At 40.2% G+C, this 24938-nt stretch overlaps 1 protein-coding gene across 6 annotated transcripts in view; it reads right to left on the bottom strand.

Moving 5' to 3' along the window:
• The window catches only part of mast4 (microtubule associated serine/threonine kinase family member 4), a 117518-nt gene that overhangs the window by 65926 nt on the left and 26654 nt on the right, over nt 1-24938 (bottom strand). For 5 of the 6 annotated variants that reach the window (XM_075455412.1, XM_075455411.1, XM_075455410.1 and 2 more), the window contains exon 3: nt 20650-20783. In XM_075455412.1, the coding sequence (XP_075311527.1) occupies nt 20650-20783 (134 nt within the window). Of the gene's footprint in view, nt 1-6923; nt 7097-20649; nt 20784-24938 lie in introns of those variants that run through there. The other variant, XM_075455416.1, reaches the window with a different exon arrangement.

The following is a 24938-nucleotide window of genomic DNA, read 5'->3' on the forward strand; positions in this document are numbered from 1 at the left end:
TCAGATACCTGATGTGTATCTGAAGATAAGGAAAGGTCAGTGAGTTCAGTAAAACCAATTATCTGCTGTACACACAGGTAGTAAATGAAGCAGGTTGTTTTGAATTGCCTACATTGACCTTAATTAGAAAACAAAGAGCCCTAGACATTTATAAATGGCAAAAGATCTGACGTTTGACCATACAGAAACAGCATGAGAACAATTGACTTTTGTTAGCAGTGGCAACTACATCAGTAAACTGAAACTGATTGTCTGAAGTAATATTTTTTACCATTACTCTCAGCTCAGTCTGATATCGATTTCTGCACCAGCAGGAACACGCAACAGCAAAGCATCCAGATACTGTTAGAGAGCTTTGCTGGTTAAATCTCTTTGTGCTTTTAACTGCATATTAGGTGTCATAAATGCTTAATCCACTGCCTCACCCTCAGCTACAACAAGGAAAAAAATTCCGTTCATGACTGACATAGATCATAATCCTAATTTGATGATTTCTCTTTTATCAACTTTTAATGTCTTTTAAATGGAACAGTAATACCAGAATGAGAACAGATGTGTATAGTTCGGACAAATATTAAACTCAGGATGTCCCGATCCGATCACGTGATTTTCAAATGATCGGAATTGGGTGGAAATGATCGGATTTAACCTTAAAAACAACAATTATGACCATGTTCACGTTTTGAATTTATCCTCAGGTACAAAGATTTTCAAACGGAATGATAGTATATAAGCCATATAAAAATAGTATCATGTTGGATACTGCCATATAAATAATGAAAAAAAAACTTAAAGGACAACTTGGATTTTCTTTTTCTTATTATTATTAATGCTTTACTGAAGTATCGGATCGGGATATCGGCAGAAACTCAAAATCAAATGACTCGGAGGCAAAAAAAAAATGTGATCGGGACATCCCTACATTAAACATCTGAAGAGCTTTTCCTTTACATGAGATGATATGCTGTCAAACTGGAGAGAAATTCATCTGATGGAGAAAATCTCAAATTGATTTTGTTGATAATCTCAGCTGTAATCAGAAAATCTTATTATACTTTTATAAATCATATCAGCAGCAAGGAAAACAGTCACAGGTGCGAAATCGCAGCATATAATGTGTTTTAATGAATGGGATGATGCAGTATGACCACAAGAATGAGATGCATTAGGATTCATTTGATTCGGCTGAGCAGATGACATCGACTCATCATTCGGATTTTACTTTGGGAAGAAAAATGTTAACATTGTTGGGTAGAAACGATATATACTGTAAACCAGTGTCATATACCAAATAATTTCTGGCCCTTGGCTGCAGAAGTACAGATTGCAACACCAAACACAAGAATTTGTGTAAAGCACTCCGTTTTTGCTGGTTTCCTCATGATGCAACTAATAGAAAAAAAAGCCAAACTCAGCCAAATATGATTTGTTAATAAAAAGATGCATCTTTCTGTCAGGAGGAAACCCCCATTTTGTGCCCTTTAGTTCAGAGGTGCACAATGTGGTGGTTGCATTTTAACATTAAATTCACACAAAAAACATTTTGGATTTTTTTCCGATCCGTTTGTGATTTTTTTTTTCAGGTTAATGGCGTAAAAAGAGAGATGCAGAAATGTTTTCTGGAAAACTTTTGATGGTAAAATGTCAATAAAATTAAACAAGAATTTTACAGCTGGCTATATTCATTTTTCAGATCTCCATTCTTGAGCTTTAAGCAGTTTAGTACATATTAAAAGGTAAAAAAATAAACCTCATTTGCATACTTAAATTCAACCTTTATTATCCAAGTAATCTACTGTAGAAGTTTTAAAGTTAAAAACTTGAATTAGGTAAAACAATTCCCTCTGTTAAACCTTAAAAAAGTTTTTCAGTAATGTCAAACACTCATTCACTGCACTGCTTGGCCAATCACAGTGAGCTCCTTTCCCTGACAACCACGATGGCGATCATGTTGAATCAACTGAAAGCGATGCAGACAGAGTCCAACAAAGGGTACACACGCCAAAAACAGAAGAGGGACAGACCTTCTCTGACACTCCAGACATGCCCACCAGCTGATTGTTGGCTTGGTGCATAAGGCTCCAGAAAGCTTACCAACTGTGCCAATTAAGAGCCGAGAATGAAATGCATCCCAAGAACATGGATAGTTTCCCTGCATTCAACTTTCAGTGTGTGGTGACACGTACGTTTTACTGAAGTTGAACTTTGTCTTGCTATTTCATAACAAATGAGCCTTATTAATGAGGTTCTGTTCATCAAAATGTAAAAATGTATATTGTCATTACAAATTAGTAATTGCCATTTGCATTTAACTGGTGGCTCTACACACTGTTTAATGGTGACTGGTGGTTGATGTTTGACGGAACAAAATGCTAATGACAGAAGTGATGTACGAACAGACGACAGACGGTATGAACAGCTGGACATGACAGAGAACTGGCAAACAGAAAGGGCTCAGTTTGAACATGAGGACATCAGAAAGACTCAAACTCCAGCAGAAACCGGAGAGTGGTGCCACAAGCTATGAAATCGTTAAACATAATGTTTAAAAATTTTGCTTATAACATTCTGTTACTCAACTTTATCTTACTGGTATTTATCCAGTTGTAGCACAAAATAAACGATCATTATACCTACAAGAAAAATAAGACCATTTTAAGCGCTCATCTTGAAAGGCCAGATCAGTGACGGAGGAATTCATGTTCCTTCTAAAAACTTTAATCTTTTAGAAGTGAGGAAACTCTTGGGATCCTAACCAGAGGCTGTTATTGTCCAATACTGTATATTCTGCATTCTGTATATTCCGCACTATTCGAGATCAAATCTCGATGAAATCAAACACGAATCTGAAAAAAAATAAAGAATACTGAACACTTATAAATACTGAAAATATAAAGAACTGTTCATTTAAATGGTCAAAACTCAAAAGAATATGCTATACGTTCAAGAACATGTTTAGTTAAAGCAAAAAGGTGGAATTATTCTCTTCCATCAAACTTGCTTTTCCAGTGAAAACAAATGACTTTTTCCGTAAATACTCTTCCTCAGTTGAACTTTTAATATGACCTCTTTCACAGCATCAATGAGCTGCCGCTGAGGCTGAAAGAAACTCACCGTTTAGCACAAGGACACTTCAGAACAAAAGCTGTGTTCCTCTTCCAGCTAAAGAGAGGTCAGACTATTCATTCGTCTCTCCCAGGTGAGAGCATTTCTTTGGTGCTTGTATGAAGTAGTTTGTCTGTTGCCAAATTAACAGAAAAAACAATATTTAATGCCTGCAACTCTCATTATTTAATTATTCTAACCTACAGTCCATATGAACAGAATAAATGTGTCAGCTTGGTGAAAATGCAAATGTTTCCAGTGCCGCATCATAACGCCAGTCTGGCCATATCTCACAAGTCAACTTCACACAAACAGCTCTTTGGAGACCCACAATGTCCCTGCACTCATTTCAATAGTTACCTTTTATTATGAGGTAGTGGTAGATGGATGTCAAAAGTACAGTAAAGCGCACACAGCACTGCGGAAGCCTCTGACAGGCAGCTTCTAATTAAGATGAAGGACATGAGTAGCAGCCAGCGGCATCATTAAAATCCCACCAAAAAGATCTCTGTAATGAGCAAACGAGGCAGCCACGAGAGTAGAGACAACCCAAAAACGAAGCAAAAGTGGAGTTCTAAGGCAAATACCTTCAGAGACCTTGCTCTGAAACAGCACAATACACACTTCTGACTAATTTATACAATAGAAAAAGACAGTCCGAGACCTATTTTCCATTTTGTGAATTAGAATTAACATAAAAGGTCAGCCGATCGTGAGAAACAACAGTCCAACTGCAAACAGAAAAATGTCACGAGAAAGCGTTCTCTTGTAGGTGTTGGAATAAAAACAGCCGGGCGTAGCTTACAGTGGGGCGCTGAATCTTTTCACAGGAATAACAACCAGGGGCTGAAAAGTGATAAAACCAAAGCAGGGTGATAGATTTCAGGAAGACGAAGCTCATCCACACACACCGATCTTCATCGATGCTCGTGTGCCAAATGCCGCGTCTCTTCTGATAAAGGCCGACTTGCATTTGGTCATGTAAAGAGGGCTCAACTCAACACATCTGATCCGCTCCACCTTCTGCAGGGGCACCACAGCAAGTGTGCTGATCAGCAGCATCTTGCAGCTGGTATGAGAACTTTAGCATCTAAGACATTTAAAGTGGCGGAGAGAAGGTGTTGGGAGCAGACCGCATGAGGTCATACTGCCCCCTTTAAAAGAAAGAGCTAGCCCAGAATTGCCTACTCAGTACGGCAACCAGGATCTTGAGACTCCACTCTTCCAGGTCACAAATTGCTCTCCCCTCTGCATTCTGGTGAAAGATATTTAGATACTATTCTTTTACTCTATTTTATCTGTGCTTTTAAACAAATAATGCACAGAATTTTGCTCTGCTTTATGCATGAATCAGTAGAAATCTTGTCAGGGTCTCACTGAGACATTTCTTTTGAGAACTCATTAACAGGTCTGATACCAAAAATAATCCTGCAGCAGAGTTTTGGTTCAAAGTCTAAAAATAAATTCATTAAGCATAAATGTGCACTCAGTGGTGTGCTCCTGCTGTTCTGTGTTAGAAGGGTCACCTTTGGGCCATTATTTAACTAATTCTACAAAGCATTACAGAAAACCACAGCAGCGTGACGCCCTAGTGTTCAATATCTCAACAGACTTTTTTTCTTAAAAGTCTGGAGGCAGTGCAACCAGCACAGACAAAGATAACGCTGCTGTCATCCACAGAAATAATCCAACAGCCTGTTTCATTTGGGAAAAATCTGGCTTCAACCGAATGGTGGCACTAATGTGCCCGAGGGGCAGACATGAGGACTACCGTACATAGAAAAATAAATCTGCCACAGAATGAGCAAACACATGAGGGAATATACACAGAGGTGAAAAAAGAAATGTGGAAAGACAAAGTCAAATACATAAAATATTCAATATAAAGACAAAATAAGTAAAAGAACAGACAAATGTGGGAGGTTCAAGAGAAGTTACTATAGAGTAAGAATTTTTAATTAGTTTCATATTTAAGGTCCACACAGTGTCCACACTCATTCATTTTTACTCCCACATCATTCAAAATTCAATGTGCAACTAAAAACAATTAATTTTCCTTTTATGCCATCTGTCTTTTTTATTTCCACACTCATTCCTTTATTGACATTTATATTAACCGCATTTATTTCTGTGCATGTTCATTTTCTTATTCTTTTGAAGAGACATTGCTCTTTGGGGCCTGCCCTTCATTTACCAGAGATAAACAGAAATAGATCTTGCACAAATAAACACACTAAACTAACTTAAAACCACACGCACACTCTGGCAAACTTCAAGTCTGAAGGTTTGCATATTTTGAATGATGGAAACAACAGAGGAGCAACAAGTCACCGGAGACAAAGCTGACTTTTATCGTTTTTCCTGCAGCCAAAGCACGCACGCCCTCTGCACTGTAAATAGTTCAGTTCTTACAATCCACTCAGCATAAACACGCTCCGACACCAATGATGTCATACATCCTGGTCTAAGAATGAATGGAAAATTGTGAAGCAGAAGCAGCCACAATCATTTGCCAGACAAATTAACTTCCGTGTTTCCTTTTGAATGTAGAAGTCAGAGCGTGATAGCAGTCCAACCGCAGTCTAACTGATGCATGTTAGGGAACATAGACAAGTCTTGTTCTGAATGAGGTGAGGAGGGGAGGAGGTGGCGTCCGACAAAGGAAAGGAGAGATTCAAGCAACTGTGCACATAATTACTAGTTGGAAGCTTTTGATAAATGCTGGTTTCCCCTGAGAAACTCATTAAAACCATCAAGAAAAAAATTCAATTTGTGAACATTCATAAATCGCAGAGGAACACGCGGACGTATCTGTGAACATGAAAGACAAATGTTAACACTTCGTTCTTCAAACGGGAAGAATTTGTTCTTAAACAGGCAAAAAAAAAAAAAAACCTTGTTTTTTTGTGAAATGCATTAAATGCATATTCATCAGTTTGAATTCATCAGCCATGGATCGGTTGAGGTGGAATGGATCTCAGCGAGTTTGTGATTCCAAACACACGCGGTTGTTTGAGCGGAATTTTAAACACACTTCCTCTTAAACATGTTTATCAATGACTCTGTTCGTGGCTCTAACCAGCGTAAGCAAAAAAAAACAGAAATTAAGTCCAATTTACGCTCGACTACAGCAGCTGTGGCAGAGTTTGGGGGCGAGGTTTAAGAAAATGATTCAAGTCATTGATTAAAAATGACATTTGCTCTTAAATAAAAGCAATTGAATATTTCAGAACTCTCTGTTCTGCCTTCCCATCTAAATGATATGTTTGTTATGTGATAGCAGCAGTAATTTGATAAAGTAACTCATTTGTCATGAGCATTGTCCTGAACTCGGTTTGCATTTCAATCATGAATTCTGACTGAAGTCCAAAAGCGGCGCTGTGAGCTTAATTATCATAAAAAGTCAATAAAGCGCTAAATAAACCCTTCAATCTTGCTCCATGAATACAGAGCCCAGCTCTCCCACCAGTAGCTACCACAAATGAATATGAAAAACCATTTGATTTGGAGTTTGAACAGAAAATTAGCAGCTAGCTGAACTCTTATTTAGAAATCCTAACAGCGACAGAAAGTGGGGAGGATCACACGCTGTGACTGTGAATGCCATTTACACAGTTCTGCCAGGAGATTCTCTCACATGCAGGACACACACACACACACACACACACACACACACACACAGTACTGTGCTGCCAAGTGTTAAGACAGAAAGTCCTAACTGTGCTCCGTTAAAAGAGCAACCACGGCAGGAGATTACAACCCACACACGCATTCCTGCTCAGCTCCCCATACAGACACGGCTCTTTTTGCTCTCCTACCTGTAGCCCCCGTCTCCTCAGAATGCTGGATTCGTCCATGGCACAGAGCCCCGACTTAACATGCCTCCTTACCGGCGCACATCCATGCTGCACTGCCTCACTCAAGCCTCCTGCTCGCTCCCTCCCTCAGGCTAAATCTGATCTTAGCAGCTGCTAAACACTTCCATCAGAACTTATCTGATTGGAGCGGGGCAGTCAGCTGACACCTCCTCTTGTTCCTCTCCTCTGTAACTTCAGGAGTGAAGGAGGAGAGAGATGGAGCCGGAGAGAAAGGGAGAACCAGGGAGAAGACAGGCAGTGCTAATTTAGCGTGGCAACAGGAGGGGGTGGCTGGGAGATGTGTGTGTGTGTGTGTGTGTGTGTGTGTGTGTGTGCATTGGGGGGGGGGGTTTGCACTGGGGACAAGTGGGAGCCCCAAAACTCATTTCTGTGAGCAGCCATGCTTTTTGGGCACCACAGATGACCATGAAAATGAGAGGATATCCTTCCCAGCATTGTTCTGCTCCAAACTCAGGAATGAATCTGGCATCCTGTCAGCAGCGCCAACAGAACTCGCTCGTCTAAATGCACACGGAGACTAGAAAACGCACACCTGAAGGTTAGGTCAGTGACAGAAACATGGCGGCCGACATTAGAGATGGTATTAAAAGTAAAGAACAGGAGAGGAAAGCTGAGCACATGAAAAAAAAAAGAGAAAAATACCAGCAAGGCCTGCTGTTTAAATATAAAACGTTGCTGCTTTTAATATGGAAATCCGAGGCAATTTGCACATGTAACACGCTTCTTTCATATCAAATAAGATACAGAGTCATTATCATGCTGAAATCAACCAGTACACCTTGTTATGTATACAACTCCATATCCTGTGTCAATTTCCAGAGATTTCATGCACTGCTGCCTCTCCACAGAGTTTTTAAACACTCAGCAAGAAACTACAGATTTTCACACTCACTAACTCAGTCCCCACACCATCCTGGATTATTAGCATTTGTAGAAGAAGTTGTTTCCGTGTGCCATGCAGCCAGTTCTATCCTGCAATTTCACATTCTGTTTCAGTCTCTGTTTTCTTTGCCCCCTCCCTCCTTGATTCCTTTTTTTACCCCCTCACACTCATTTCCATTCACTGTGCTACTGCTCTGTGAATATTAAGTGGAGCCCTTCCATTCTCCTCATCTCCAACCAAGCTCAAATGATTTCTCTTAGTTAGTGCAGCGGCTCCCGCGGCTGGTGCACGGGATTGTCAGACAGGTGACCGCGACATCAACTTTCCTCATTTTCAAACCCGCACAACAGAGAGCCGATGGAGTGTTGCGACGGTCGTTTGTGCTGCCGTGCTGATAAGCGAGCCCAGATACAGAGCTCAGGTCTGTGCTCCCCTAATCGGGCTGTTTTTGAATAAACCGCTTAAGACCAAAGAGGACAAGGATTACAGTAGTCAACTTTTTCAGCTTGAACAATGCTCTCCAGATTACCTGAGGGAATTAAAGAATCCTGTTATGTTCAACTGCCGAGTCTCGAGTCACTGCTCAGCCTGTAACTGCTTAAAGGAGCAATTAATAAAATCCCACACTGGACTGAAAACCCAAGATGAGGAGCTGCAGAAACACAAGGGAGGGGTCATTTGTCTTGTTTGTTGTAGAATGTCCCCGGTTTTCTGGTGTAAATAGCAGCTCAATCAAGCACCACTGACACTATGCTAATTATGAAACAATTAGTCCAATCATTGACTGAGAAACAATTATTTATAATCTGCAACTATAATATTTTACAAACAAATGGACGCGAGTGTTACTGGTTAATACAGCTTAAAATTAACTATGAAATGGTTTTTCTTAGGCAGTGTAAAAACAGACATTTGCAGCAAATTAACACTGAATACATAATTTCCATCAACAAATAATTTGGGGGATTTTTTGGGCAATTAATCAATGAAATGTTCAAAAAAAATTCAAGAAGCCTGGGACATTACAGCATGTCTACAGTGAGAGTAGCACATCTAAACAGGTTTTTGTGAAGCGAAGCTTAATAACAAGGGTACACCCACTAAAATAAGCCCATTAAATCCTTTCTCTTTGCCAGTAGTACCTGGTAGGATTACTCTCAGGGCTCTGAAGGACATACACAGAACTGAACTTTGGCATTACACCGTATCCTGCATGCTTAGCTGGGCAGCAGCATCTGGTAATCACTATTTTTTTTTTTATTATTATTATTATTCTTGACTTGACCCGCACCACATGACTGACAGTAAGCTGCCAGCTGTCTTACACACTGGTAATATCCATCATTCTCATCTCTTTTTCTCCATGAGGTTATGCTCTGTATTTCAGGGACTCCATGTGTCAGCTACGGTCAGTACGCGTGTGTTTTTGTAAATAAAGTAGTGAGCTGTGCCCACTCTTTGACCCAAAACGCAGCACCTTCACTGAAAATTAGCATGCACCCGACCCAGGTGTTGTATTCACATGACCTCCAGTCTAGAAGCAGGTCAATGTTGATCAGAGCCAAAGCAAATAAATACCTGCTTCTGCTGCAGGGTTATTCAATGTGGGACTCAGTGCTGAACACTTTCCATTTCCCACAAAAGTGTGAACACAAATGCAATGAATGTTTTTCTATTCATTTGCACCGACTGAAATATAGGCCTTCTACTATCTGTAAGCAGTAGTTTGTAATTTTGATTTATGATAATTACATTCTACGACACTCTAATTTGTGTAAAAACACATTACACATACAGTTCCCTTACGTTACTGAGGTAAATTACAGTGTTTGCTGCTACATACCCAACACTCGTTTACCCATCTATAATTTCCCACAGCCCAATATGATGCATTCAGATTACTGATTGTTCTTTAAACAAACAGTGCAAAACACAAACATATTCCGTTTACTGTCATATAGAACAAAAAGAGAAAACAGCTTTCAGAGGATGGAATGAGCAAATATTTGATATTTTTGCTTCAAAGCAAAAAAAAGGATCCAGTTCAAATGTGATCAAATAGTGGCAGAAGTTTGTTTGTAAATGATTTTTTAAAAGAAAGAAAAAAAGAAGTTGCGGTCAGTTTAAAAAAAAAAAAAGAAGAAGAAGAAGGAAATCAGACAAAGTAAAGCCGCTTTGAGGTAGTTTTTTAGGGCGCTATGAAGGCAGACAGTTCGAGCCGATGGCCTTGGAGCAGGGGCGCAGAGAAGCCTCTGAAAAAAGTGCAGGAGGTGGTCTGTGACTCATTTTCTCCTGGCGGGTGGGCAGCAAAGGTTGTTTCCACTGGCTTTGGAGAAAAAAGGGAGGGCAGCACTGGAAGCATGCAGCGAGTGCTGATTGAGTGACCCGCAGCCTCTGCCTTGCCTGAGCTTATCAGACCATGAGGTGACCTGCAGATGTAAGGCAGGCAGAGGAGGGACATGGCCTGTGAGGAGAGCATTAAGTAAAGTAAATTCCTTTCATGGAAAGCAGAGCAAAAATATCTACCTGAACCCAAAGGAGTCAGAATATCCAGGCATGATAAAGCCTACGGGGCCAACCTCCCAGGCGAGGTCTAATCTTTAAACCCTGACAACAAGAGAAAACATGGTAAGAGAGACGAGCCAATAGCCGAAATGCATCCTTCTACTCCTCTGTATTTTCAATTTTGTTCAAATTGGAGCAACCATGTAAATGTGTGCATTCAACGGGAGAATATGATGTCAGCTCGAGCCCATCTGGAAAATCCAGTATGCTCTTCTCTCAGTTTAGTTAAGAAAAGAAAAAGAAAAACAGTCACATTATACAGACCACCGTCACATTTGAATAAAAAAAACGGGAAAAAAAAACGCCTCGATTGAATGTTTCGACTACAGCTACTTCACCTAAAGTGACATTTCATTTGCATCCCACCCAGATGTTTACAATAATAGCCCACAGTTTGTATTTTAGGGAAGCATGAGGTCAATACACTTCCAAACATTTGCTGTGGGATAAAACAGTAGAGCTGGAAAAGGGAAGGTGAATGCACATCTTGAATACACAAAATGTTTGTGGTAAACAAGACTTACTGACTTACTAAATAACACTCTCGATAGCAAACAGGGCTCATACGAAGGTTATATATTTGTCTAAAAGACTCATTCATCTTAATTTTGAGCATTGTTTGTGTTTCCATGTGGTCTTAGATCCATCTTTTAGAGCAATGTGAGTTTCAGACACTGAAAGTGAAAGCATTTTGGCCCAACAGGTTTGAGCTTAGAACCAGGTTTCAGGTAAAGGTGACATTGAGACCATTAAACAATCTATAAGAGTCTATAATATCGTACACAATTTAAATGCGTCAGCCATCCTCTTCGATGTGTGATTTTGTGAAGCAACATTCGCCAGTTTTTTCTGATTACTTTCAGGTTTGCCACAAGCTATTTCACCCTCAAACTTGAGCAAAGAGCAAACGTCAAATTCAGCTTCAAACCGATCAATAAAGGCCACCTTACAAAAACAAAATTTCACTTAAAAGCTTTACATTTCGTCACAGTGGAGGAAACAAAGAACAAAGATGTAAATATGCAACTGCAAAAAGTCAGAACGGGGCCTCCAAGGAATCACAGCAGGGGCACTGAGATCAGAACATATCTACAGAAGCAGACTACTTTAAAAAGGAGATACCCTCCATTTGAATCACACACTGTTGTGCTTTTAATCCATAAAGACTCTTTTTCATCCCACCTTGTACTTTAAGGAGTATCCTCTCAAAGGTAAAACAAGGTGTGTGTGTGTGTGTGCAACAGGCTACACACAGCAAAAATACATGCACCTCTTTATGGACTCTTTATTTACCGTTTGATTACACCAAAGGTAACATGCTTAAACAGGTCTTGGTTACACCCATCAAAACAACCCGATTTAATTCTTTCCGGCTGCCAGTGGCAGTGTGCTCGTTTAAAATTTGTGCCTGTAACCTACAACGCCATAAAGGGATGGCATTAAGCAGGATTCTGTCTGCTCTTTTGGACTGATGAGTGGAACAGTCTCAGATCATTCGACTTGTTTATTTTAGACTGGAGCACGTAATTTATCCCACGCGGCAGGACTGAGACTGAGCTGCCAGCTCTCTTGTCGGCAGGTAAATTGACAGTCTCTCTCTCTTGTTCGTCCACAAACCACTGCTGTCAGTTTCAGAGCCTGCATGCGAGACATTAGGATCGGTAGTTTCTTTAAAGAAAAGTAAGCGTGCCCACTCTTGCAGCCCTGAATGCAGAGCCCACCTCTGTGTGCAACAAACTACTCCTCGAGCCATGATATCAACAAAGGACATCACTGAATAACAATTACCAGCGAAAATCAGAGTCCACAAAGGCACAACATCAGGATTATGACGGTCTTATCTCCATATCACACCAGAAGTGAATTATTGATTTTCTGTCTGAGAGCATCACGGTCAAGAGAGATGTGCCATGCTGGAGAAAGAGCCGTGCACACCCGGGGGCATGAATGAGGAGCACAGCAGGAGGGTGAAAAAAAAGGAATAACACGAGTCCAGTGAGGTAAACAGGCTGACAGAGGTTAAACCTGCAAAGGTGGTTTGGTTTTTTTTAATACAGATTCAATATCATAAAAACAGCAGGACGAAAAAGATAGAAATGTCATGTTTCCAATCACTATTTCAATGAAATTCTCCTCAGTGTGAGGGGTGACCTCGACTGAAACAGCTGGAGAAAAATAAAACTAAAAGAAAAGTCAATATTTCCATCAAATTCTTCAAATGTTTTTGATTACTCGTTCTTGTGACACCAACTGTTTGAATGTCTAATCTAAAAACAAAAAAAAAACAATGGCTGTAAGAAAAAACTATTAGAATTTTTCATTGCAATTATATTTAATTTAATATTTATATTGAAAATGAATCGTGGTTTCATGATGTGGGTGAATCTTGAGTTTATTAATGTTGGTCAAATTTTTTATGGCAATCCATCCAACAGAAATACTTCAAAGGTGAAATAGCAATATTAAAGATTTAGAAGATTTAAAAAAAAAAAAAAAAAAAAGTTAATTATGATTCAGTTAGTATCAAATCCTTGTGTTTTTATAGCTTAGAATAAACCATTTTCATCTATTTGTTCAGTGAAAACAACCATGTTACAAACATAAAATGCATGAAGAAGAAAAGTACTGTAGACAATAGGGCCGGCACGGTATATGTATTCGTACTGAACCGTCACGGTACGGGGGTCACGGTTCGGTACGCGCATTTCCACGCAGAATACACACGGTACGGAAGTTTTCTGAACGCAGAAGTGTTATTTTGCAAGAGTTTCTTTCAGGACCCATTTAAACACTGCCACATGCAAGCTCTGATTGGTCCGTAGAGATATACGCTTTCGGACAGAGTAGTTATAAGAACGCAGTTATCAGAACTGTCCTACTCGAATTTCGTTCTGATAACTGTCCTTCCCCAGCGGAGCTGTTTTAGTCTGCTCTGCACATGATGCGGGACTGATGCGCCGCGCGCAGCCGTCTGCGTCAGTGACGTGTTAGCCGTTAGCCGTTTAGCGCCACATTCAACACCAAGACGGAACAAAACTAGCCTAGAAATCTAGACGCCCCTAGCGGCCACAAATGGAATTTGCTCCGGGGCTAGTCTAGTCACTTGTGGTCGTTTTTGCAAGGTTCCAAATCAAAACTTAATCGAGCCAATCAAATCGTGAGGAGCGGGGTCGGAGGCCAGTCTACCTAGTGACGACAGAGGTGCGACGTTTCAGTGTGTAGTTCCAGAAAGAGGTTTTTTAAAAAAAAAAAAAAAAAAAAAAAAAACTCTCTTTAGATTTATAGGGAAACGAAGTAAACTTACATCTGAGAGCAATCCCCAGTCAATTGCGAGCATGATGTACCAAAGACAGCGGGCCGATCTTCGTCTCAGAGCTGACAAAACTCTCCGGTAAGGCATTTGAACGGTCAAATTCCGTTAACGGGACGAGAGTAGTCAAAATGGCAAACCGGAAGTGCGTTGCTCACTGCGGCTAGCTTTAGCAGCGCCGAATTCGTGGGAACAAAATTGTAAATAGCCGGTATTTTGTCAGATTTTCAACACCTTGGGGATCTAAACGACTACTTTCTCGCCTGAAAAGGTTTCAAATGTTGCTAAAGTTTACAGAGTTTAGAGCTTAAGAGAAATCAGCTTTTCAGGCCATAGACTACTGACCACAATGTACATTCCGTCGCGTTGACTACGTAAAACTTCTTCATCGCTCTGATTGGTTGTCGCGCCATCCTATTGCGTGGCGTTGAACTTGACAGACAGCCGTTTATCCCGCCCACACTGCTATCCAGCGTCACAAGACCCCTGTACAGCTTTTTGCTGTACGGGTCTGGCTTGCTAGGCTAGAACAAAACAAAACCCGAGAGAAGAAAAAACACCACAAAGAAGCTAATATGGAGAGCGGGGAGGCGACCGTGTTCATGGTCTGCATAATGGTGATATTAATCATGGACATCACATCAGGCGTCTAATATCGAGGCTGGAAGAGCTCACAGAGAGTCAGGATCAAGCGCAGGAGATACTTTTTCATTTCATGAAGGAAGAAAGGAGAGCAGCACGCTGCAGACAAAGGAGACAACGTGTAAGTTTAACTTATTAAACACGCGCTGGTTCTGTCTGTGTGGTATGATGAAACATTTCAGCCGTGATAGCATGACAAGGGGCGTAGCTACCGACCACCACACACCTCCGTCAGATGCGTTCTATAGAAACCATGAAAAGACCCGACCAATTACGTCTCCCAAATGTATTACAACAACCCCTGGATACGAATACATGCAGAGCAAAAAAAATTACTGAAGCAATTGGAATTTACATCGCATCTACTATGCGCCCATATTCCACTGTAGAAGAGGCAGGATTCAGATATCTATTACATGTGCTCGAACCTCGCTACACGCCTCCTTCGTAGGGTTGGGCGATATGGGCAAAAAAAATATCGATATTTTTTAGGATTTTCACAATAAAGATATTTTGACGATATTTAAAAAAAAAAAATTAAAACTTGCATTAAGATCACAATAAAATGAACACAAGCATGCAAGTCTAAGCACACACGGCCGGTACAGTGAAACTGCGAATGGCTCATTAAATCAGTTATGGTTCCTTTGATCGCTCTACCGTTACTTGGATAACTGTGGCAATTCTAGAGCTAATACATGCAAAACGAGCGCTGACCTTCGGGGATGCGTGCATTTATTAGACCCAAAACCCATTCGGGGTGCCTCGGGGTGCCCCGGCCGCTTTGGTGACTGATAACCTCGAGCCGTTTCTCAGGCTACTTCTCCCTCCGGAGAGGGAGCCTGAGAAACGGCTACCACATCCAAGGAAGGCAGCAGGCGTGCAAATTACCCACTCCCGACTCGGGGAGGTAGTGACGAAAAATAACAATACAGGACACTTTAAATCCTTTAACGGGGATCAATTGAAGGGCAAGTCTGGTGTTAGCAGCCTTAGCTTAGTGTCCCGCGGGGTCCGAAGCGTTTACTTTGAAAAAAATAGAGCGTTCAAAGCAGGGCGTGGCGCTGTGGTAAGGGCAGAGGACCACTGGCGCCGCACTTTTTGGCGATGGGGAAAAAAAAAAAAAGAAAAAAGAAAACATTTTATTTATTTATTTTTTTTGCCTATATCTCGATATTGCAAAATTACTCATCGTCAAAACAACATTCACGATAATTTCGCAAACGATACATATCGCCCACCCCTACTCCTTCGGCACTGTACCGAAAATGTACCGAACCGTAGGGTCCGTACCGAGGTACGTACCGAACCGTGAGTTTTTTGTACCGTTCCACCCCTAGTAGACAAGGCAACAAAGAGGGAGAAATTGGAGGAATCAGTGGTTCTGAATGTCATTTCCTGAGAAGTCAAGTGTACAAATAAACCTTGTCAAAGAAGTGGGGGAGGGTTGAGATGGCAGTAGTTTTTAAAACCACTCTTCCTTAAATATGACACAGTTTAGGTGTTCAGACTGACAATTTTTTTGTTATGTCTATGAACCTCAAAGGAACAAGAGGCCCTCTGCACCAGGTCACCAAGTCAGAAATATTCCAAATTTTAAGAACTTTGAGGAAGACATTCTCTATGATGTGCTGAGCTGCAAAATTCTGACTTTGCCGTTTAAAAAAAAAAAAAAACTATTGTGAAGTTCAGAAAAGTATGAACCATTAAGTACCAGAGAACCAAATCTCACTAAAAATGACTCATTTTGCTCTTAAAATATTGTCATTTATGTAACGTTCCTGTCAAAACCCAGTACTGTACCAAATTCTAAATTGAGCAGCACGCAACCCGACCCAAAAGCCAAATAAAGTAAATCTCTTGAGACGTGAATATATCTGCCAAATTCGACAACAATGTCATACTGTAGCACATGTCATGCTGACAGGCCCCCACTCAGCCGCTGTCACTGAGTGAACTGCTGTGCCTCCGAGTCACACAACTGTCATTATGACAAATGCCATCCTGCCACTATAATCAACTTCTAATATGGTTCCAAGATTTGTCAGGAAACTGTACAAAATTATCCCAGCAAAAACTAAGAATTACTCAATTTTTCCACAATTTTTAAGCCGACAAAACATTTTGGCCCATTCAGAAGCAGGAAGCTGAGGTATCTGTCTTTCATGCACCCGTCACCATCTTCCCTGAGCTCATGCTGGAGGATGAATACAGGATGATACAGTGGCTGTCGACGAACCCCTGAAGAGACACTATAGCGGACTCCAAAGGAAATGCCATAAAGATGCAGCAACACGTCCGTCAGTGTCTACACACGAGTGTATCCGAACAGCGGCCACCAGATTTTAATTTTCACGTGGCGTTAACCACAGAGTCACAGGGGAAATGCAAACAGTGTTATAGATGGGGGGGAGCAGATCATATCTGGCCACATCAGGTGGAATAAAATTCTTGGATAAAAACTGCAGTTAGAATTCGGTTTTTAACTCGGTTATTACAAGGCTAGATTGGGTTTAAAAAAAAAATTTGTTTAAATGTATTTATTCTATTTTTATCTGATCACATTACTGATCATAATTCACTGCAGCTCTTCTTGCATCATGATTAGAACATAAGAGTCGGATCATTTTTCCAGGGTAATTGCTTTGCTCATTTCATGCATGATTGTTTTGTAATTCATCAAAAGCATTACAGCAGCACAAAGAAGCAGTTTTGTGCAAAACTCTTAGAAAATAAATGTGTGCAGCAGGCAGATCACCGACTCACCCTTGAAAACTACCAGTTAAAAGCATTCCACGGTAATCACAATCAATGCTAATATTTACCCTCTGGAAATTGTTTGAGAGTGAATGAACTGCTGTGTTCGTGTTCTGTAGCGTACACAAGGAGTGGAAGAGTTGCTGAGTTCGGATTTGGGGTGAACAAAGCAAACGATTTGGTTCCAGGAGTTGCAGCCCAGTCCTGAACCCATGAATAGACTTTGGGAGTTCAACCGTTTTTTGTTGCTGTAAAGTAAAGTTGTGACTTGTGTTTGATGTTTCTGTAGGCTTTTTCAGGATTAAACTAAGACCATAAACTCCAAATAACATCAACAAAATGCTAATTCCAATGTCCACGCCTAAGATTTAGTGTGTATTGCATGTTCTGATCTCATGTGACAGCCAAGTGAAGTATGAATGCTCCTTAATATACGCATCAAGGATACATATTCAAAGGTGGTCTGGGCAGCATACCCACATTCTTTTAGAGGCGTGAACAGAAATGCTTCCTGGGCCTTATTTATACATTTTAGACTCAGGAAAATCAGGAAGGTTTCTAGAATAAAAGGTTGCAAACTGGAAACACACCTCCAGGAAAAATATGCACTCGTCACACTGGCCATATACAAAAGATCAATTGTTTTGGAGGAATTTGCTTGGGAATGTGAAGATTTACATGTTGAGTTTTGAATAATGGTCATGTTTATGCTCACGAAGTGGAAGCTGCTGACAGTTCATCTGATCAGTCTTGTGTACAGTGACGACTTAAACCAAAAAAGGCATTTCCATAATCCTTATGTGTATCGAATGAATATATATATATATATATATATATATATATATATATATATATATATACACACACACACACACACACTTTTATTCTTTTTTAAAAAAGGCCAAAATGAATAAATAAAAACCTGAGGAAGTTTCCATATACAGTACAGCGCCTTTTCTAAAATGACAATGTCAAATCAACAGCACCTGCAGGTGGAAGCACCATCCATGTTGCTTCATACGGGGTGCTGCAGCAATAGGTGGACAAATGTCAAAATAAACTTCTATCTACTCATCTGATGTGCCTTCCGGTGCCAACAGCAGTCATGTATCATGACCGGTGCCGGCTGTAAAGATTGTTTGCATAAGGCTGTCGTCCACACGCCTGTCAGAAAATGTAAAAAGTAGGCCCTTTTATAGTGAGCCATTGTGTGCGTTTATTAGTGGGTCAGGTCCAGATGCAACATGGACATAATTGCAGGTAATGAGTCAGTTGTATTACAGAGCTTGAAATGTGCAGGTGGATGAGCTTTACCCCACACAGCATTCCAGGCTTTGTTATTTCTAAACTGAAATGATGTAGTTCCATAAAGAGTGAAAAAACAGTGAGATCCCTTAACAAGTGGTTACTCAAGACTTGTGTGGAGATGAATTCCAACAAGTGTGAACTGATAAAATCATCCGTCTACTTGTTACCCGATAACCCAAGACGCATGCTAATACCAGGTATAAACAAAGTCTGTGAGCACCTAAACATAAGCTATAAGAAATATTGCACTGCAATGATGATGCTGAAATGTGTCATGGATGCACTATGGCCCTCACTGCTCTCCCTTAGGGGACAGGCCCCAATTTCACCCACCTGCCTGTGCTCCTATTTTCAGAGTCTGATAGGAAGAAAAATTTGTGCCATGTCTCACTCGGTTAAAAGATCATTAGGGCTGTGGAGGCTAACAGCACTTTTATATCAAATAGCCGACATGGTCAAACTGACTTCATTATAGTGTTGGACAACAAACATCTTAGTGGATCCAGGCAGTCCTATTTTGATAGAAATCATTCTATCACAGCTAATTCTTTCCCGGGTAAAAACAGAAACGGTATGCGGCTGAAAGCTGTGGCACCTCCCTCCTGCTGAAGTGTCCTCATCTTATGAGCCTCAACCTTCCTGTGATGGTTGTCAGATTAATCATTGTCTAAAAGGATCAGTAAAGACTAATAATAAAATACATTTTATTTACAATTCTGGCAAAGCCAATGATGTTAAGGATTCTCTCGGGTCGTCAAGCTGTAAAACGTAAATTCAATCAGCGCATGAGCTCCAGGACTCGTCTACTGGAGAACAATTATGTTACAGGGATTCTGGTAATCATTCGCACAGCAGGACACAATAACCAACGGGATTCATTTATGCTTTACAAACAGAGGGACACATGCATTTAGTTAGGAAGAGAAAATGCACCAGCACCCCCAAGTGTACGGAATAAGTTCAGATGTCATCTATCCGGCTTCTTCTGAGACTAAATTTGGCAGATTTACTCATTAAAAGAAAGACTGAAACACTTATAGTTGATGTGACTGGAATACTATATTTGAATTTCTAAATGAAATCTGGATCTAAAAGAATGAGAAGGGCAGACTGTTGAAGAAGCGTTCCGTTTTTAGTGTAAAGGTCACCCTGATGTCACGGGCCAGCTAAAAAAAAAAAAATAAAATAGTTAGACCCCTTCCAGTTCGGGTTACAGTGCCTTTTCTGGCTCAGCTCACTCACATCACTGAGGATATGTGTGTCAGTCAAAATATACCTTTACGCTCCTCTAAAAGCACCCTCACACATGTGTTTGTGTGCGCACATACAACACAGACCTCACATGCTTTTCATTGCATTAACCTTTTCTCTAACTGATATCGAGCACACACACAGGATGACTCACGGCTTAACATCATTGGATTAGCCTCTGCTTTTGATTGCATCTCACTCCTGAGACAATAAGATCACGACAGCACACTGGAGTATCTATCAAAGTGATCTGAGAAAACGGAGTACAAACACGCTGAAGGTCATCTCTCTTCATGACGTAATTCAGTTCAAAGAGGCGGCGCTTGGACCTTCTCTATGGCCTTTGTTTATGCGTTTAACTCAAATCTTTCAGTAATGCAAGTATGTAGCGAATTAAATGATCCGTCGGAATAAAGTACATTTTCTTTGATAAACAGCACTGATGTTGTGTGTTTATGAGGCACATAATAAAACAATGAACCTATGGCAGCAGCGACAGATGAGAGCTATTAACAAAACATGTACATAATCCACAGGTCAGTGGCATGCAGAAACAAACAAAACAAACGATAACGTGTGGGAAAAACTCATTTAAGCACAAAGTCATATCAGGGTTGTAATGTCTTAAGAAACGTCTTTGCCTCTCTTCTTCATCATATCTGTGACAACCATCTACACAGCTGGTGGCTCATCTCCAGCATTCAAATATCCTCTTACATCATATGTTTGACCACCATGTACAACTGAATATAATTCAAGTAGACAGTGTGGTTATAAGCAAATCATATTCCAAGTGCCATATAATAAAAAGCATAATGGGTTCAGTGTAATTCACAAACAGGGGAGGTTGTGTTTTAACAAAACTTTGTCCTCAGACGGGGTGTTGAAAGGCTTGCCCTGATAACAGGGTGTAGACTACTGCAAGGGGATCAGAATTGGGAGTCACTCACCAAGCTTGAGGTGAGCGAGGGGTCAGACTTTCCGAGGTTCAGGGAACGCATGCGAACGAGGTTAGAGGTTTCGGATGACGGCTGCTGCGGCGTCGGAGTCTGCTGGAGGGTGGTGGGCAGCAGAAGGTACTTTCCTGCAAAACAACAGGATGAGATCAGCTTTCCCTTGACAACTTTAAAAGGTAACTGGATTAAACATTAAACCTTTAACAGAATTTTTTTTCCCCCACACAAAGAATAAAAGCTGAAATTTGTGAACTTTATTTCCTCTCCTGTTAATCATGCAACAATCCGTCAGATTCATCTTGTGGACCTCAGAAGGGAGCTAAAAACCACAGTAACACTCTACATAACTCAGACCATTCAGCAACATTAATTTAATGATGTGGCATTCAATCAAAATGAAAAAAAGTCTTAATTGTTTCTATCAATTGATATTGATGAAATAATCATTTTCACTTTAGTGGCAGTTTGAAGGCAGAACTTACACATGCAGTCTATTACTTTTGTATCAAAATGGTATTTAATGCAAACCAGATACTACGGAGAAAGTACAGGTCAATAGATGCACCACTAACTTAAGAAAATCCCAGCTGTCCGCCCTCGTTAGGAGTGTTAAGCTAAAGCTTTTGACCTTGTGGAGTTGGACAGGAAGTCAAAGGGTTAAATTAGGCCAGAGGGAGCAAAAGCCCATTAAGAGATCACCGAAAACCGTGGCATTACGTAAAGTGCCAGCTCTCTCTGCTGAATAGAGTTAAACAGGTGTAACTACAAGTTTTACAAACAAGAGTTCCACGTATGAATGTTCTTCATTTTCATCTTTCTCCACTAGATGGCACTAAATGCTGCTTCACCTGCTCCTGATCTTGTCAGAATATCTCACAACGCAAAGATAAACTGAAGATTAAAAACATAACACGACTCAACAAAGCTGCATCACTGGCTCCCCGTAAAAGGAGAAGAATTTTCATCAACCTGCACGCCAGCTTTCTGTGTCGGATAATATTCCAGGAAAAGCAGAAGAGGATTAACCATTACCGCAAGGAGCAGGAAGAACAAAAAAGGAGGCTGTGATTTAAACAGAAAGGGGATTTCTCAGGTTAATTCACTCCGAAGCAGGTAGCTCTTTTTACCAGACGCTTCGGTAAGCTGCACAAGGCAGGTTGATCAGCTCCCCCGTCAGGTTGAAAGTCAAGATATTACATTTATAAATTTGTTTATTTTTCCCCTGGGTGTTTAATCCAGGTTAAATCAGTAGGAGTGATAGGGAGGTAGAGGAAATCGGAGAAAAACAAAATACTAGCAGGTGTAAAAGGTTTGTTTTGTTTATCTGGCATCAGTAGAAAAAGACTAATATTAACTTCGACACAAATAATGTTCCCTGAGATTACACTGCTGTTACCAATTACAGCTTTCTTGCTCAATATTTGATCAATTTCAAGAAATGTTGTACCCATTTATCATTAATATAGGATTAAAATGTCAGATTTTTTTCTTTAAAATAATCATAGGTCTAATCTTGTATTCTTTTACTCAAAAAGCAATCCACATGAAATATATTCTATTAAAATAAGATCTAATCTGGTGATTATTTCATTTTCTTCCCCACTGGTGAGTCAGAAAACATCCGATAACAACCTACCGGCACACTTCTACCTGCTGATCTTATCACAGTTTTACAGCGATCGCCACAGGGAAAAACAGGAGGACTGAAGTGAGAGCAAACAGGATGAGAAGGGAAAAGTCAGGTCTTTCCTTCTTTACCGACAATTTTTTTCCTCGCAGGAGCTCATCACATCCCGGCATTAGGGAAACTGTCACAAACCAGTCAACACTTTTAGAAAGGGGTGTATCAGGATATACCGGGAGAGGGGTAAAGTTGTATTTACATTTAGTCACGGGTTTGTGCAAGGTCGGTTCTCCAACTGTGAGCAGATGAAATCCAGCTTCAACCACACCTTGGTGAGATGAATCATGTTTAAACTCTTCAGTCATTTTGTCAACGTTCAGTTAGACGCTTGTTTAACTGTGTCCCCACTAAAACCAGCAGTGTTCTTCCATCTTGTCAGACCCACTGAAGAGTAAATAAGGCTAAAACTGTGTTGTCCCACACTTATCTCATTGCAGAGAGGAAAACACTCATTCCTCAGGGTACTTAAGACACACATACTCTTGGATTAAGTTTATTAAAAGCTGACAGAAGCATCTTTACGAGACGGTAGCAAAAATGAATTATTGGACTTTTAAAATGCATGTATACATGTTAGTCTGACATCTCAAAACCAGGCTAACACAACCATATTAGGAATCAGCCCTGTATGTACATTCTTAACTACACTCAAATGGGCTCCAAAGCTCTATTTATTTTTTTGCATATTTTTATAATAAAACTTGCAGTCCTTTAAAGGGTGTCCAGGCTGTTGCTTTAACAAAATCCTGATTTTATAACCACAGCGGGATTTAACAAAAATCACCATCCATGTAACCTACAGACCACGTCTGTGCAGCAGAATTTACCTGCACTTACAAACTTAGAAGCAGGATATCTGGACTGAGACGCACTTTCAGTCAATAACTCGATTCCCCACCTGTGTATGTATACTGGGTCGAGGACAGTGGTTCAACTAAATGGCCCGACTGAGCTGTAATGGCAGCTCGACTCTACTCTGGATGTAACCGTACTGACTGTAGAGTTTTCAGATGTAGACTGAAGTGTTCAAACGTCAACTTGGAGATTTAAAATTCAAGTGGCTGATTACCGTCAGTCCTTAAATAGTGTTTGTATCTCCAGTCTGGCAACCAGATCAACAACATACTCTGCAGCCTGAAAGAAACTCCACTCTCAGATTAGAAGGAATGACTCACGCTCGTATTGTTTAGCAGCACAATCAAAGCTGACCTGCTTTAGGTTTGTTTATCAACCTTGTTTTTATGTACACCAATTACTAATGGGTAATGCATTTATTCAAAGCTGCGCCTTTTTCGTTAACTGAAAAGTTCAACATTTTAATCAGTGCAGGGTGAAGTCCTCCATTTATACTTCACAAGGAAAAAAAAATACACCGTTCAAAGCCATAAAACAGACTATCAGTCTGAGGTTTACCAGTTTATTAAATGGAGGTAAACAAGACAGACACGCCAAAGGAACCATCTATCTGTATTTGTCCACAGTTGAACATACTTCTGTTCATAAGAGCCGGACACAAAGTTCTTTTAACATTGTTCTCAACTGTGTTAACTTTCAATTGCAGTAACGCCCTTTCATAGGATGATCTTAAGTCTCACAAAAAAAAATAAAAATAATGGAGTAATTCAACCAAATTACCAATTCTGGTCAGACCGTCCAACTCTCTAATATTCACATACTTAAACGTATATATTTGGGTGGAAACGTCTTCTTCATCGCAGGAGGGTGATATGTTCCTTAATAAGCAACACAAAAAGCAGCAGACTAAACCAAGTAAAATAAAGCAGGCATGTATTTCTTATCACCTCCAATCAGACACTGTCAACCTCTTCAGCCACAGCAGGAGACACCGGGAGACTTGGGCTAAATTTAACTTCTGATTTATATCTATCTAACAACATTAAATTAGATTGTGCACTTTTCCCCCGTATGTGTTGGTGGAAACTAAGTGTCTAATTAAAATAACTTCATACTAACATTAAATATTTCTGGTTAAACAGGCGATAACCAAGGGGAAAAATTAACTTTCGTTATCCTCTAAAGGGTTTATCCATTAAATTGAATTAGAACATTTTGAAGTCCTGATTAGTTCTCTAAGGCGGATTCCTTTTCCAAGCTGAGTTTGACCCCATTCAATCCAGTGAGAAGAGAAAAGACGGAACACTCACTGAGAATATGTTTTCAGCTGGTGAATTGATCAAATGTTAATGTTTTACAGCAGAACCATAGCAGTCCTCGGGAACAAACCTTTACAAATATAGAATATGAAATCGACATCACTCTGTGTTGAATTTTGGGTAACTGGGACACACCCCACTGTAACGATCCCAGCTGCACTGAGGATGTCTTTCATATGGAGAGACCCTGTAAGCTATTCTTTAGGATTTGTGTTTTAATGCAAACACTGCACAACTAATCTCTAAAATCATGTTTCAATCCATTACTACTCCAACAAGAAAATAAAAAGAAAAACATTTCACATTTGCTTAACAGTTTATTGCAAATAAAAATACAGTTTTACAAAAGTGCTTTTTAAAACATGACACTGCTAAAGAAGTAGTTGAATGCGTGTCATAATACGAGTTTGGGCAGTGTCGAGTTT

The sequence above is a fragment of the Odontesthes bonariensis genome, chromosome 22 (assembly GCF_027942865.1).
Source record: "Odontesthes bonariensis isolate fOdoBon6 chromosome 22, fOdoBon6.hap1, whole genome shotgun sequence".
Classification (NCBI taxonomy): Eukaryota; Metazoa; Chordata; class Actinopteri; order Atheriniformes; family Atherinopsidae; genus Odontesthes; species Odontesthes bonariensis.